At 40.4% G+C, this 15,346-nt stretch overlaps 1 protein-coding gene across 3 annotated transcripts in view; it reads left to right on the top strand.

Moving 5' to 3' along the window:
* Positions 1-15,346, top strand: part of BBX (BBX, HMG-box containing) — a 150,172-nt gene that overhangs the window by 104,007 nt on the left and 30,819 nt on the right. For 2 of the 3 annotated variants that reach the window (XM_009272785.2, XM_019470327.1), the window contains 3 exons: positions 2,124-2,204; positions 9,711-9,791; positions 13,093-13,173. In XM_009272785.2, the coding sequence (XP_009271060.1) occupies positions 2,124-2,204; positions 9,711-9,791; positions 13,093-13,173 (243 nt within the window). Of the gene's footprint in view, positions 1-2,123; positions 2,205-4,493; positions 4,575-9,710; positions 9,792-13,092; positions 13,174-15,346 lie in introns of all 3 variants that reach the window. The other variant, XM_019470329.1, reaches the window with a different exon arrangement.

The raw sequence follows: 15,346 nt of genomic DNA, 5'->3' as shown, positions 1-15,346 counted from the left end.
GTGGGCATGGTGGGGTTGGGTTGACGGTTGGACTCGGATCTTAGAGCTCTCTTCCAACCTTAATGATTTTATGATTCTGTGATTCTATGACACGTTCATGTGGACGTGCCCCTAGATAGGCAAAGGAAGCTGCGAAGCCACGGTCTCCGTTACAGCAGGTGGGCAGAGCTCAGGCATGCATGGCCCTGCAGCGCCTGCCCCGGGGAGCAGAGGGGTTTCACACGGCTTCCTCATTCACATCGCTTCTCCTAAGCAATGAGCTTCTCCTGCCCTTTCCTACAGCATGTTGAATAGGCTCTGCTTGCAAACAAACTGCTTCAATAGACACCACAAACTAAGCTACGTAAGGCAGGTGGTCGAACTGCAGAAAATTTAAGTTATATGGGGAACCAAATCCCAAATTTGCTTATTCCTGGGACAATCCCACCAGTGAAGTGGCCTGAAATAACAAAATGAGCGCTCATATAAGGATGCTGCTTGCATGTCTATTCCACACCAGTGCAGAGACTCAGACCTCCAGAGACGGGTCACTCAACAGCAGCAAGTTTGGTATGCATCCCTGGTACAATCCACAGCACTGCTGAGGCACAGATTTTTTAAATGGATCATACAGAAACATGAGAAGAGCAGTAATAAACATTACATCAGTGAAAACAGTAACACAAACCGCTGAAAAAGCAAAAGACAGGCATTAAAAATACATTATTTGTAACCCTTTGGGTTGGTATACTCCCATAGTACACTGATAAAACATCCTGCTTGGTGTTTAATAAATATAATGGAAGCATAGATCATAGGAGGCACTGTTACTGCTTGGTTTTATGGCAGGGAAGAAACAAGTTTGACTGTGTACGTAAGCAAATTGTCGTGTGGTATAGTTCCCCTTGGCCTGTGGGTTGCTACACTTGGATTTAGTGTTTTCAGGGGGGTATGGGTAGCAGATTCCTGAAACAAAATGCTACTGGTGCTCTTGCAGTGCTTAAGCGTATCGGACAAACAGTAGCAGGAGCAGCAGTACAAACTGCATGTGCTGTAGGCCTGCTTATTCTGTGGTGCTTTGTGCTTACCAGCAACAGATGCAGTTGCTAGCTAAATCTCATGTGTGCATTCACTAATAAATGCTATTGACATACTTGTTTTGGTAATAAATAAGAGAAAAAACACATTAGCAGCAAAATGTTTTAAATAAACTGAAATTTCATGAAAAAATGAAAAATGGTTAGGGAGAAAACAATCCATCCTGTTATTTTCCTAAAATCCCGCAAAGGCTCCTTCCTTTCTTCTGTTTCCTATAAGCCATGTTACATACCTTATTTTATACGAACTACCTTATGCTTCTAGGAGTTATGCATGTAAATCTTTTACACTCAAATGTGACATTTAATGAATGTATCATATTTGGTACAATTCCTTTACAGAATGATGCTTGATTAACACATTTCTGGCTAATAAGAATAGTATGGCTAAGCTCAGTGTTAGTTTGAGTAAGGCTGTTGTTTTTGAAGTCATATCTTTGTACTTTGATTTCAGAAGTTACGACTCTTTCTTGCACTGTGTCCCATAAGCGCCCCTAAATGGATGTTTAGGTATATTATTTGAGCAATTCTAGGCTTAACTACCTATTTTCATGCTGTCAGGTGATTGGGGATTATTTTTCTAGTAAGTATTTCTGTCACTTAGCAACCCTCAGTGTCTTCAAAAAAATTTTTTTTAGCTTCTAAGTAGTTTCCGTATTCAGAATGGTAGTACAAATTACAGATACAGCAGTGTTGATAGCATCACCAATACGAGGTAGTTGTGTATGTAGCCCAATATCCTCAGTTTAGTATTCTGTTGCATAAAACTCTCTTGCAAAGTTTGGAATTATAAAAGGAAAAAAAAATCCCTGGTATTTTTGTGGTCTTTCTGAGGTGATTTTTCAAGTGTATTAAAATGGGTGCTAAACTATGTTTTCACCTATAAATTTGATTTAACCTGTCCAGGACTGCGGAACATGAGATTGCCCATCTTCTCTTAAAACACTGCTTCTTGTTACTGCTGCCTGGTGTTTTGTTTTGCTCACTGTTGTTCTTAGCTCAAAAGAAGCACCTTTGAGGTCTTACTCTGCACACTCCTTGTTTCAGGTTTCCTCAAGTACTTGCCAATCTGATGCAACTAATTCTACAGAAACCTGTCAGAAGTCGTCATTGTTTCAGTTTGCAGAGGTGAGTTTCTTTAAAAAGGGTTGTATTCCCCAGCGTTTTCCTTTTAAGAAGCATCTGATGTTCAGCTGAAAGAGAAATCAAAAATCTTTAACTAAAATTCATGCTTTTATTTGTTCCTTCTTTTTGGTTTTATGGTACTGGATCATGTATCAGGTAGATAGGTCAGACTCGAAGTGCAGCAGAGTCTGTTTAGGAGCATGGTGGAAACCCTGGTGCAATAATGGAGCTGTGGTTTAAGCAGTAATTTAGAGATGTGTCACTCCTGCACTTAGTTTTAAACTAGAGTCTTACTAACTAAAGTTTTAACATGTATATTTGGATGTTACATTATGTCCTTTATCTATTGTGGCTGCTTTAGTCGTTGACCCCATCAAAAATAACTGTAGTTCTGGAATTCCCAAAATTTTCTTCTGTAACCACCAAATAGCTCTATGCAACTATGCTTTAGTTTTGCAATGTGCAACGTTTTTGTCAACGTATTTCCAGTTATGGCTAGAAGTGCAACTGTGGTGTTTTGGTTTGGGGGGTGGTTGTTTTGGTGTTTGGTTTTTTTTTTTAAGTATACACCATTTCATCCAAGTTTTAATGGATTTCACTGACATAACTAACACAACAAGAATGAGGTTGCAAAGAATCCTGGTCCTCTGCAAGCCTCACTTGCTTGTTTATATCTTTCCAACTTCTGAAATGATCATAATCAAGTGACATACAGATATTTAGCTCTATAAATATTGATTGTACAGGATGCTGGGTGGTGTTTGAGTAAGTGCATATGGAAAGAAATTGTGTCATAGCAGGGCCTTTTTATTACCTGTTTTCACATCAGCCGTGAATCTGACTCCCATGTGTTTAATACTCATTGTTGCGTGCACCTTCATACTCCTCCCTAAATGTCATCACTTACGGAGCAGATACGTTGCAATACTAGCACACAGAAAATGTGATTTTTTTGTTTGGTTTGTTGGTTTGGTTTTTGTTTGTTTTAACATCAACCCACAAGACCTTTAGTTCCAACTTAAGATCTGAGGCTTTCAAAATGTATTATAAATAAAGCACTGATCCTTTATTTCTGATTAAAGGTAACGGCCACAGTGAAGTACATAACCTGTAATTAGGCTCTTAAACAACCTGCTGGCTTTTCTTGTTAGGAAGAGGAAATGCCTGGTGTGCCAGCAATGAAAAGCGATACTTAGAAGCTTCTTAAGATTGGTTAATTCCAGTGTCACTTATGATACTTCTATGGTAATAATTCATCATCCATCTTCAAGCATTTCTAAGATGCTTTTGCATACTTATACTGTCAGTTGAGCAATGTCATACTTCGTATAGTTCCTCTTGATAACGCTCTGTTTCTTGAATTTCAGTCTTTCAAAGAGTAAGACAAATACCGGCTCACTTAATTGTTTCAGTTCATTTTACAGTGCCCAAGCAGGAAAGTGCCAGAGCCATGTGGTAGTAGGCAGGAATTGTGTTGTGGGCTACAAGATAAGCTCTTGCTAAGGGCTTATGACCCCTGGCTTTTCCTTACCCCTCAAAGAACAGTTTCAGTAGGTGCCAGGAAACAAGCTCATCTGCTCTGCTAAAACATGCGGTTTAGAAGTAGCTCACTGATGATTGGTAATGAGAAATGCATATTAGCTAGTCTGTCTTTTCAAGGATGTTAAACAGCCTGTAGTGAGGCTGCACCTAACCAGTGCATGGTAGGTATGTGTGTCAATGGCAAAAAAATTGGTACTTGTACCAAGGCCTAACATTAATCAGAGGTGTCATTTGCAACAAAAATAATTGTCACAAGTTTAACAGTATAAAATGGAGTTACCTTAGTGTCTGGGATAGATCTGGTATCTCGAAGTACCTGCATGCATTGTGTCCCTGTCCACACTTACCTTCCTTGCTAAGTAGCAATTTGTGCTCTATCAGCACCACCATTCTGCAGTCTCAGGTCTTTCACTGAACTGTGAAATACAATAGTGTTAAGTTTTTGTTGCTAACCCTCTTTTGACATCAGCGGGCAAATAAAAGCTCTTCAGAAAACTCGTTAGACTGTTATATTGATCCTAGGAAATATTTTCCTTGTGAAAAATAATTCAAGATCACCATTTCACAGATCACCCACTTACGTGTCTCCTGGAAAGCAGATACTGTTCTTTGTACGGGTGTGCTGGGACTCGTTTGCATGCTCTTAGGTACCAGGAGTCTTTCTGTATGAGGATCGGAAATTTAGCCCATTGAAGTTTGATACTGAAACTGAAGAGTTAGGTAATACAAACGTAATTGTTTTCCTGACAGATCTCCTCAAGCACATCACAGCCTGGAGTCCCAGGAGTTGTAAAACAAACCGAGGAATCTGCATTGTTTCAGTTTGTTGAGGTATAATGGCTGAAATATGGTGGGGGAGGATGGGAGGAAGCAAGGAACCAGTAAGAGTTGTCACTGAATGGCGAAGCACACTGTCTTGTAAGGGATTCCCATCAGTAGATGTTTATCTTCATGACAGCATTGTGTTAAGAAAATCGTGGAGGGAATAACCAGCGATTGGATGAGATGTTGGCCAGTTCTACCAGCTGTAGCATACAGAAAACGTACTGGGCTTGCGAACATTACCTGACCTTCCACGCCAAAGGACCACTGCGGACATATTTTCCAAATGGCCTTTTAATTTACATCTAGGAAAACAACAAATAAAAGACATTCTGAAATGACACTATGCACTGCCTATGGAACATGCTGCAGCAGTGCGAAATGGCAACTCCCCTAGAGGCAGGAATCCTTTGAAAAATAACCTTGCCGGTCAAAGAAAGCTTATCCCAACAGCTACAAGAATATGTAACAGCATCTTTAGGTGGTGACTTGTAAAGCCTATAAATTACCCATAAGTATGTAAGCTATCCTTCTTCCTCCATGTAGTGAAGATTTGGAGTTCTTAAAGATTGCTTTTAAGAATTTCTTCTCCTATGTGTTTAATATGCCTCTGTGAATTGACTTTCCATACATATGCTGCTCTTGCCCGTTTGGGGGAGTCTGGTACTGCTTGCAGAATCAGTTTTGCTAAAGGTATATTCAGGGTGTGTGAAAAGACTGGGATTAGAGCTGGTGCTATTGTGGAGGAGCATAATGGGATGAAAGGATACCCTGTTTGTTATTCTGTGTGCTTACAGAGGTTTGACTACATACAACATGCTGCTTTCTGTTAGATGTTAAGCTAATTGTGTTTTTAGCTTGGCTAGGATGGGCCTTGTGTTTCTTAGGAGGCCCAATTAAGAAAAAACAATTTACTGATTCAGGTGCCATAAAATACCTGACTACAAACACCCCTATAAAAGATACAATAGAGTTAATATCTCTAATCATGAAGATGTTTTCATATGTGCCACCTTTTTTTAAAGTTACAAGTTAATTTGGAAAGTTTTTTTGAGCAGGACAAAGCCATGTGCTGACACCAACCTTTTAAACCAAGTAAAAGATATAAGCTGGAAAACATTTCTTGTCAATTTTATTGCAAAATATTGCACGAGTGAATCTGTTAACTTAGTTTCAAAAATCTTAGCCATCTTACATTTTAATTAAACAGCAATTTCAGATATCTGCAGAGTTGAACAGGGTATGAATTGCCTTTAGTACAGCATTTTCAAATTGTTATGTAAAACCTGACTTAGCCATACTTTCAAAATTTCACAGAACCTAAAATCATTTCTTCTCCTAATTGAACAAACAACAAAATGACAAACCTGAAAATTGTTATACGGATGTGACAGTGCATTGAATTGCATACTACTACACTGAGCCAGCTCATTTGGCACATTGGAGTGCATGTATGAATCATCAAATGTTAGGTAGAAGAGGTGCTTAGAAAGTTAATTAGAAACTGGAAAGGACAGTTTTAAAGTCAGGGTTAATCTCTTTTTTTTTCTTGTAAAAAATATTAAAATGTCTGTGCAGTCTGGAGGGGGTTGTATTTTTTTGATTTTTTTTCAGTGTCTGGAAATAAGGGACAGAAATCTGGAACAGCAAAAAACAAAACAAAAAGAAAAGTTTTTTCAGTGTCTGGAAATAAGGGGCAGAAATCGGGAAGGCTGCGCCTTGATTTCATTTCGGTTGTTCCAGGGGAAAGTACTGAGAATGCTACAGAGCCTCTTTAAGCTTTCCCCCTGTGCCCCTGTTCTTAAAGCTGCTTGTGCTCTTTCAAATACAAGGGCTTTCATTTGCACAGGATGTCTTTGTCAAGTTTGGCAAAAACCCCGTTCCTTACTGTGCCACTTCTTACTGGGTCCTGTCTATATGAACGCATTACCGCATTTAGTAAGCTAAATTATGATAAGCAATTTGCAGTAGGCTGCTGTCAGCAATGTGCAGTGCTACAAAAGAAAAGAGAGAGGGAGAGAAAGTAGTTATTTAGCCAGTAGCCAAGTAGACCTGTGAAGAAATGTGGAGTGTGCTGTGGTCTGATGTGCCTGGAGACTTTTGGCAGACGTCCCAGCTCAGTTTTGGTTCTGGCTGGGTGTTCTTCATATGTTCCCTTTCTCTTTGCCGCCTTTGCAGCAGGGTGAGTAAGAGTGCCTCTTTGTGAAGACAGCAATCGCATTGAGTAGACTTGTCATTTAAAATGGACACCTTTACCCCAGGAGTACAAGTCCCCTGTCACTCAGAAACAGCTTGTTATATGTAGACATAGCATGGGATTCTTTCTTCTTTACAGCCTCAGTTAGCCTTTCATCTGTTTGTCTGTCCCAAGTGCTATAGTCTTCAATTAAAGCTATTGAGGAGATGGCTAATGAGGCCAGCCCAGTGACTTGCCACAACAGATAATGAAAGTCCTGGGAGTAAGACTTTGTTGGGTCCTGCAGGCATGCAGGCAAGCGCCTTGGAGGTCTTCGAAGATGATGTGACATCGTTACAAGTTTTTTGACATTTGGAATGTTGCCAAGTCATGCTCTTGGCTTTCTCATTCCACTGTGATCTTGGAAATACTTGGCCCTGCCTTTGTCCTTCTCATTTGTACCTTTATGGAAAGCCATTATATAGGCCAGTGATTTCTGAGCAGTGAGCTGTGTTCCTTAGCATGGTGGCTGTTTGCAAGCTGTCTGCTCACATGGGCTGGTTGCTGTCATCCTCCTTGTCATGTGAGGGAAGCAGAGCAGATGGGACCCCTTGCTCTCTTGGTCTTACTGGATGCGTGTTTGGCAAACGCGAACAGATGGTGATGACTGTTTCATAGAGAAGAAACACAAGCACCTCTTAGATTTACTTAGCTAAACTCTTATCTGTTATTAAACAAAGAAAATGCTTCCTGAGAGTGGAAGCAATAAAATTGCTAGTTCACCCATCTTAAAAACAAAATTAAGCCAAAAACCACAAACTCTTCACTTTCAGCTGCTTTTCTGAAGTTTTTCTCTAGGTGATTTAATCAAAAAAACAATCGCATGCAGCATGCAACAAGGTGGAATTTTCTTTGCTAGTCCAGCAGGTTACTATCACTTAAGAAAAATGCATGCTTGAGGATGATTTTGTCACTGCTGCATTCTCGCATACTCACTTTGACCGGGCTTGCGGGCAGCCCTTTCTCTTTATTTCTGTGCTGAACAGAAGGTTTGAATGTAAAACTCTTGGTCAAAATGCCTTGAAATTGGGAATGCGAGAGTTAGTATCTTCTCTTCCAGCCTTCCCTTAGGTAAAGCTGTAATCTTCCCAGGTAAAGCCATTACGTAAAATAGATTAATATATTTGCTGTTTGCCTATATACTGAAATTATTAAATATCTGTGTTGAAGTGAAATGCCTATTCTAGGAGGGAAATGAAAAAGTGGTACCATGGCACATGCTTCTTATGCAAACTAGAATGTAATATAGTAGCTAAAATGCTGACCTGCACTGTAATAAAATATAATAACTTGATCCTAATGATCCCCCAGTTAAACCTCTACATAAGAAGGGGCTATTTGTGGTTGTAGTACTGCAGGTTCTGATTATTCTAATTAAAACTGGAAGATGGTGTTGAGACAGGGAATAAGATCTGTAGTCTCACTGAGAGCTGATAGATCAGCCATCCTCTTACTTCTGATGTTTGGCCAGCAACTTCAGCAGAATGAGTTCTAAGTTTGGCTCTTGCAGTTTGATTTCTTGACTATGAAGAGAATTTTTTTGCTGAAGTGAATTGTTGGCTTCCCCTCTTGCTATTAGTACTATAAGGATCTCGCATTTTGTTAGGAGCACCCATTCTATTGTCAAAACAAAATTCTTTACTCTTTCCTCACATTGTGCATCAGGAGGCAAGATATGCCTGCATGTTCTCAGGTTATACTTCACTGTGTGGGGGTTTTTCTGTCCCTTTTCTGCCATTCGTATTGCACTGAAAAAATCATTAAGGGCTGAGAATTTATTACGGTAGAAAGATAAAATATTGAGGCCCTCTTCCTGCAAAGTGCAGTGTACAAGATCACTTACTCCAGTGGGGTCCTGAGCAGGTTCACTGAACTGTCTCAAAGCAAAACTAGGATTTTGAATTATTTTAGTTTAATATTAAAAATTATTATTAATGCACATTCAAGTATTATTCACCATATTTTAAATAGCTTGCAGTAAATGGATGTTCTGGATTGGGGCGGGTGTAATGAATCTCCTTGACAATTGAAAAGTAAACTCTTCAAATAATCTAGTTCAAAAGAAAGACATTATATATAAAGAGAAAGGCTAAGCTGATAATTTTTGCATCTGAAAGATCATGGTCATAAGCGTGATTTTTGTGATGAGGCAGATGCCATGGAAACACTGGTGGTCTTGCCCCTAATCTTAGGGCTTTTCAAGGCTTCCAGGTCAAATACTACCATGTAATGCCATGCCAAAAAAGATCAAATATGAGAAATAATGATTAATTCTTGCGTTGGTGAACTCATAATGCTGCACTTGGAAACAGGTCAGAAAAAATTTGGCTGTAAAAGCAATTCCCTGAAGTGCGGTGGTTGTTATTTACTCAGCGCTGGTGCTGGCACACCAACATATATTTAGAAGGCTAGATTTGATCTCCAGATGTAAGGTCTTCATTCTTTTTTCTAACTAAAGAAAGAGAAACAAGCAGTGCCTGTGAGGACAAATGGTCCTCTTCTGTATCTAACCAAATGGGAAATACTGCCCAGGCTTTCCGGGAGAATTTTATTTAACCTTGACCACCACATTTCATGCTTTTAAGCAACAGGTATGTCTTATTCACTTAGTCACATAAAACACACGGTACGATAGAATATTAGCTGTGGACAATACAAACGTAGAAGAGAATCCATGGGCCTAATCTAAGGAAGAAATTCTGTATTTGCTTGTATCCTGCTGACTTCTAAATGCCTGTGAAGTGTTTCTTGGATGGGATACCCTGTCTGAAGTAGGGCCTTCTGCCAGAAAGATCTAAAAGTAACTGATTTAACTAACTCCTTAATTTTTTTCATTCTTTTTCTCCCTTCCTTTCTGTCTTTCCTGTGTGCCACTGAAATATTTTCTCCTCTGTTCGTTTAAAACCTAGATCTCATCAAATACTTCTCAGTTGTCAAGTCCTGAGCCAGTAAAGCACTGTGGGAAGTCGGCACTCTTCCAGTTGGCAGAGGTAAAGTTATACCCATTAGCATCACAATGGGAAGATGTGTGTATCTTTCCCCAAAAAAGCATGAATTGTGTAAGGTTTGCTCTAGTATCAAATTTGGTATTTCCAGAAGCATAAATTAGTAAATAATGGAATAGCAATAGAATTAGGCAGTGGCAATGGCCCCAGGGACCTAGCTTTTCTTTATATACTTGTTAATGTGCATAGTTTCTTGGAGACTGCACAGAAAAATTTACACTTCTTTTTAGAGAAATTGCCCTTGTAACTGTAATAAAAACAATGCTCAGGGCAATAGCAAAGACAAGAGACAACAGCATTTTTCTTAATGGGGAGCTGAATACCAGGATTCAAAAAGTAAAGCTTTGGTATAAGGACTGGAAGGTGCATTGCTGAACGGGGACCAAGAATAAGAAGAGGAAAGTAGATCATCAGGAATCTGTATGAAGAGTTGGAAGTTGAAGCAGTCTAAGTTCTGAAATTGGCAGCTGTCAGCAGTAATCAAGAATACTAGGTCGGGTTTCCCAACAGTCCTAGAAATTCTCTGAGAGTCTTAAATATAACCTTGTAGAGGTCTCCCATTTGATATGTATGAATCACTCAAAAACCTTTGAGGCTTCGTGTGCAAATATTACTCTTCTTGATGATTGAAAGATGAAGATACATGCTGCATTCCAGGTAAATAAGGGAGGATGCTAGCACCTTATGTGTACACTTCTTTTCCCTTTTTTTTCTTTTTTTTCAAAATCACTTCCTATTTCAGTGAGGAAGATGGTTCTCTGGATCCCATCTAGTGGCATCCAGCAATATATTCTTGCTGGTGAAGTTAATTCCTCTCAGGGAAAATGTGGAAGCACTGAAATAAAAGTATTTCATGCCTTGTTCCATGGATAGTAATGCTACTATCTGACTTTATAGGAACTTATGTGAGTGGAAGAAAATGGGCCTTACCATACAGCCAGTCCCTGGCAGTAGTAGAGTTTGTGGGTGTGTGCTATGTTGTCAGCAGTGCCTATGCAAGGGTGATTAACCTAACTATGATCAGTGATCCATAAGGGCATTTGACTGTTGCGGCCCTGGGACAGCAGAAAGGCTGATAATATTTAGTCAGGGACACCAGAAGTTTTTTGAGGTGTCCTCTTACAGGACAGCAGCAGGCTTTGAGTAGTGCTGTTCTGGAGTAAGGCTGTTGCTGAGTGCAGCCTGACTTTTGGAAGCCAGCATTAAAATTGTGATGTGACTGTAAAGCTTGTGAAGCCCTAATTTGGGGGAAGGACAGGTGCTTGTCCACTGGAGTGCAGAGTTTGTACTGCAGTTGGCGGAAAAAGTGAAGCTAAGTCTGGCAGCATGACATTTGTGTGTTGGACAGGTTTCCATGATCTAGCTCTCAGTGTTTGCTCAGATGGATTCCTACAAGCCTAATTTAATACACAAAATGAATGTTAAAGGCTCTGATTCAAACTGAGAAAAGCATGGCAGATGTGCTAAGCACGTCCTCCTTGTTTCTGGCTCTTGTAGGACATTAGTGCTATTGATTTCCTCCCCCACCCAGTTTTGGCGATCTCTAATGTTGGATTGTAATTGAATAAATAAAATGTGAGAGATTCAGCTTCATTTTTCAGATAGCAGTTCAGGACCTGGTTTGGAGCATCCCAAATAAACTGTGTTCATTATCACCTCAAGGGTGTCTTAGGTTTGCAAGTTCATTTGGCAGACATCTGTGCCATGCCGCTGTAACTCCAAACCACGAATGCTGTGCACTGGAGGGGACTCGACTGCTGTCTCCATGCTGCTGCCATGGCAGGGGTCTGGCGCGTGGGAGCAGCACACCACACTGCTCTGCTCCTCCTTCATCTCTCTGCTATGTGGATTAACCAATTTTATCTTCTCCACACACCCCTACCCCCCTTCCCTATGCCTTCCTTTTTGATATTTCACAGTATTTCACAGATGGTGACAAAATAAAATGCAGAAGTGGGTTAAATTATTTTTTATAAAATGCTGAGAATTTCTAAGTTTCTAAAAATGGTTGGAGCAGCCGCTCTGCAGTCTGAAGCCTGGGAGGCTGTTGCTGATCTGCTCTGCTGAGTCTCTTCCTGTGCCTAAATGCATGCTTTGTCTTTAGCCTTTAGTGTGGAGGCATGAGAGTGAAGGGAGGCAGTGGTGGGGGGGCACGTCCCCTCCACAAGGCAAGGAGGCCACTTCTGCCACAGAGTGCCAACAGCACTAACAATGCGTGGCTGTAAGTGGCGTTTGGAGACTTGAGCTGTAATAGTCAGAGCTTGGGAGATGCTGTGAAGAGCTGCGCCTTCCAGGAGACATAGAGATACAGCATTGTTTAAAAAAAAAGTTTAATTTCCTTTACGGCAATGATGGGTTGATTTCTGCAAAATCGACTTTCTGGGCCTGTGTTGGTTGACAGCAATGAAAACTGAGTTTGGAGGGATGGGGGGAGCTAAAAGGCTGTAAACGTTTTAGTTCCCCAGCCCCTAGAACTCCCCCTCTTTCTAAGGAAGCAAGTATAAGAAACCTGGAAGCCTGATCAGAGATTGTGGGATATGTCCTTAAAAACAGAACATTTTCTTCATACTGATGGCCAATCCTGAGACTGATCCTTTTAATTTGTTTAGAAAAAGATAATTTCTTTGCACCTAGCTCAAAGCTGATACAAAACACTCTATTGAAGAGGATCACGACCTGATACAGGAAAAAGATTCTGGAGAATAATCAGCTACCTGCTTGCCAGACAGCCTCCCATACTCTTGAGGAGTAGTAAAGGTTACCAAAGGCTTGAGGGCTCCTACTTCACTTTGGTTTCATAGCATCTCTTTTATGAGAGTCCTGTAGGACACCAACAGGCAGTGCCATAGCCTGACAAGAGTAACCTTCTTAAGCTATGACAATGAAATGATTTTGCAATCAAATGTCCAACTAAGCCTGTAAAAACACCACCAGCTGGGTTGTGTGCTGGTGTAGATTGCTGCTTATCCTCTGGAGTCTGTTTATTTGAGAGAGAGTATGTGCTCCAGTTCATCCTGCTCTTCAAAGGGAGTCCTGACAAGAAGATCCCCAAATCTGGAAATAGCTTTTAGTGTCCAGTGGTATTACCCACCGTAGCAATGGTGGAGCAGGGTTTTATTTACAACAGCATGCACAGGTCTGCCCTTCTTTTTCACTATATAATGTTCTGAATGAATTTTGGGAAGAGGGAGGAAATAATCCATTCAAAAGCTGTGTGGTAAACATAAAAGAATTGTGCTGGTAAAAGAATGTTTTTCCTTTTTCTTCCCCTCTGTTTTTTCTCTAGATTTCTTCAAGTACATCCCATTCAGGTTCTTCTGATTTAACAAAACAGTGTGGAACATCAGCATTATTTCAGCTGGCAGAGGTAATATTAAAATACTGGTGACTAATTACCACAGGCACAGTGGGGCGGAGAAGTTAATGATGTTGATTGCCGAAGTCTGGAAGGCAGAACAGTGCTACAGTTATAATTATACTGTTGCTTATGGAAGCATAAATTATTGTGGCCTGGGTGCCACAAGTCAAGATTTCCCCAGACTAGCCATCACCTTGGAGGTTTCTAAGAGTCTGTGCTGTAGCTGAGAAGAAGTACTAGTCCCTGGTGGCAAAGGGACTTTCCAATCGCCACTGAAATTGTTTCAATTCCTTGTTTTAGGGTTTGGGGTTTTGACTGTTTGGTTTGGCCAGGGATGCGCAAGGAGTTGAGAAAGAGGGCTGGATTAGTCTGTTACTCAGATTGGGGCATTGCCATTGCAAATACCTGTTAAAGGTCATTAGTAGCTTTCATTTATTTTTGCTTTTCATGCCTACTGTTTTTTGAAGTGGGGAATAAACAGGTCAATAACTTCTATAGAAACTCTGCTATGATACTCTCAGCAGATCCTCCTTCTGGGAACAGTTAAAACCAATGGCCTCTTATTGAAATGTTGTATTTCTTCTCTGTCTAAGCTTTTTTCTTTTTAAGCTTTCCCAATCTTAAGGACTGTGAATTGCAAGTTCATTTAGAGCTCACAAAACAGAAGTCGCTTTTTTGTAGCCACATCTGTAGCCCTTTGTACTATTGGGTACTGCAGAAGCAGCAAAGGTATAAAGAAAAAAAAATAATCCATTGGCAAGGGGGGTGTGTGTTTAATTGACAAAATATTATTACTGTCCAATGAGTTGCATTTTAAAGATTGATCTTTAGCTTTTGAAAATCACAGGCTGTGTTTACATTGCAGTGCAGTAAAAAAGTCACAGAAGTACCTTGGTACCAAGAACCCACCTCAGCATAATTGTGGGGTTCTCCTCTGCATAATTTAACCTTCTTCCGAATAGACACTGTGCTGCCCAAGCTCCGGTGTTTCCAGTGTTCAACCTAGCTTGACCTGAGCCAGATCAGGAGTTTTTACTCCCTCAGCAAGAATTTTGGAAGCTTACTACAAAGCATTAGATCATTGGTGTTATGTTCGTACATATATTGGTGTAAGAGATATTTTTAGTTTGCAAGGAAAAAAATGCCTTGCTGATTTGAGAAATCTAAAATCGACCTAAAGAGAGTCCAGTGATCTGGAGGGTACATCCATATTGACATGGCCCGTGGGCTGAGCTGTGGGATAGGGAAACTCCTGATGTCTGGTTCAAAGCAAGCCTCTTCCATCTGGTTTTGCTCCAGGTGGCTGTTTGGTTGACATGTGTTTTAAAAACAAAATAGCACTGGGAATTCAGCTTGTGGGCTTTGAGAGGGAGAGTAAGAAGAAGAACGCGTGTCTTCCAAGGACAACTGCTTGGTGCTGTGAAAGACTACCCTCTGTAGCAGCGTCAGTGTAGCTTACAGGTGATCCAAAACGGAGAGGATCTCCCAAGTCAGTGCTGCAGGAACATGGCAGTTTGAGGACCTTGTTACAGCTTTTTGTTTTTTTAGTATTGCTGTTCCTCAGACAGTATGAGGGTTTTGGTTTCCATTAATGTTATCTCCAAGAGGAGATAACCATGGCAACCACTGCTGCTTTGCAGTTCTTTGCAAAATACGTCTGTGACATGAGAAGAAAGATTTGGAAGGCTTTTTTACTACCTTCCAAATTATTTTGCACATTCAAGTAAAAGAAAATAATCTCCATTACTGAGATTTGATTAACTTCCTCCCCCCTCCTTCAGGGCCATTTGGAAGATGGAGGAAAGAATTGTATACAGAGACATTTGGGAGTTGAAGGGAATATGTATGTGAGATTTCAAGTAACTTGTCTGTGGCAATAGTGAGAGATACTGTATTGTTCCGTTACATTTAGGGTATTCTGAAAATCAATCTAGCAGTGGGTTTCCGGGTTACATAAAAGGCACTTAAAGGATCATGGAAACACCACTGAGATCAGTTGGAGTCTTTTTCTATTAGAGCAGTAGAACCCACCAACCTTATTCTAGCACTTAGCCATCATCATGTCTCATCAGTTTCAGTAGGGCTTCAGCATCTTTTTCAGTATTGTCCTTTAGCATAGTTTGCTTTCCTGAACTAAGATACCAGAGAGATTCCCTGTGTAATGCTCCTGTTAATATAGGTA

Source organism: Aptenodytes forsteri, unplaced genomic scaffold (assembly GCF_000699145.1).
Source record: "Aptenodytes forsteri isolate BGI_AS27 unplaced genomic scaffold, ASM69914v1 Scaffold251, whole genome shotgun sequence".
Classification (NCBI taxonomy): Eukaryota; Metazoa; Chordata; class Aves; order Sphenisciformes; family Spheniscidae; genus Aptenodytes; species Aptenodytes forsteri.
The sequence above is the reverse complement of the archived record's forward strand: the minus strand, read 5'-3'. Positions and strand labels throughout refer to the sequence as shown.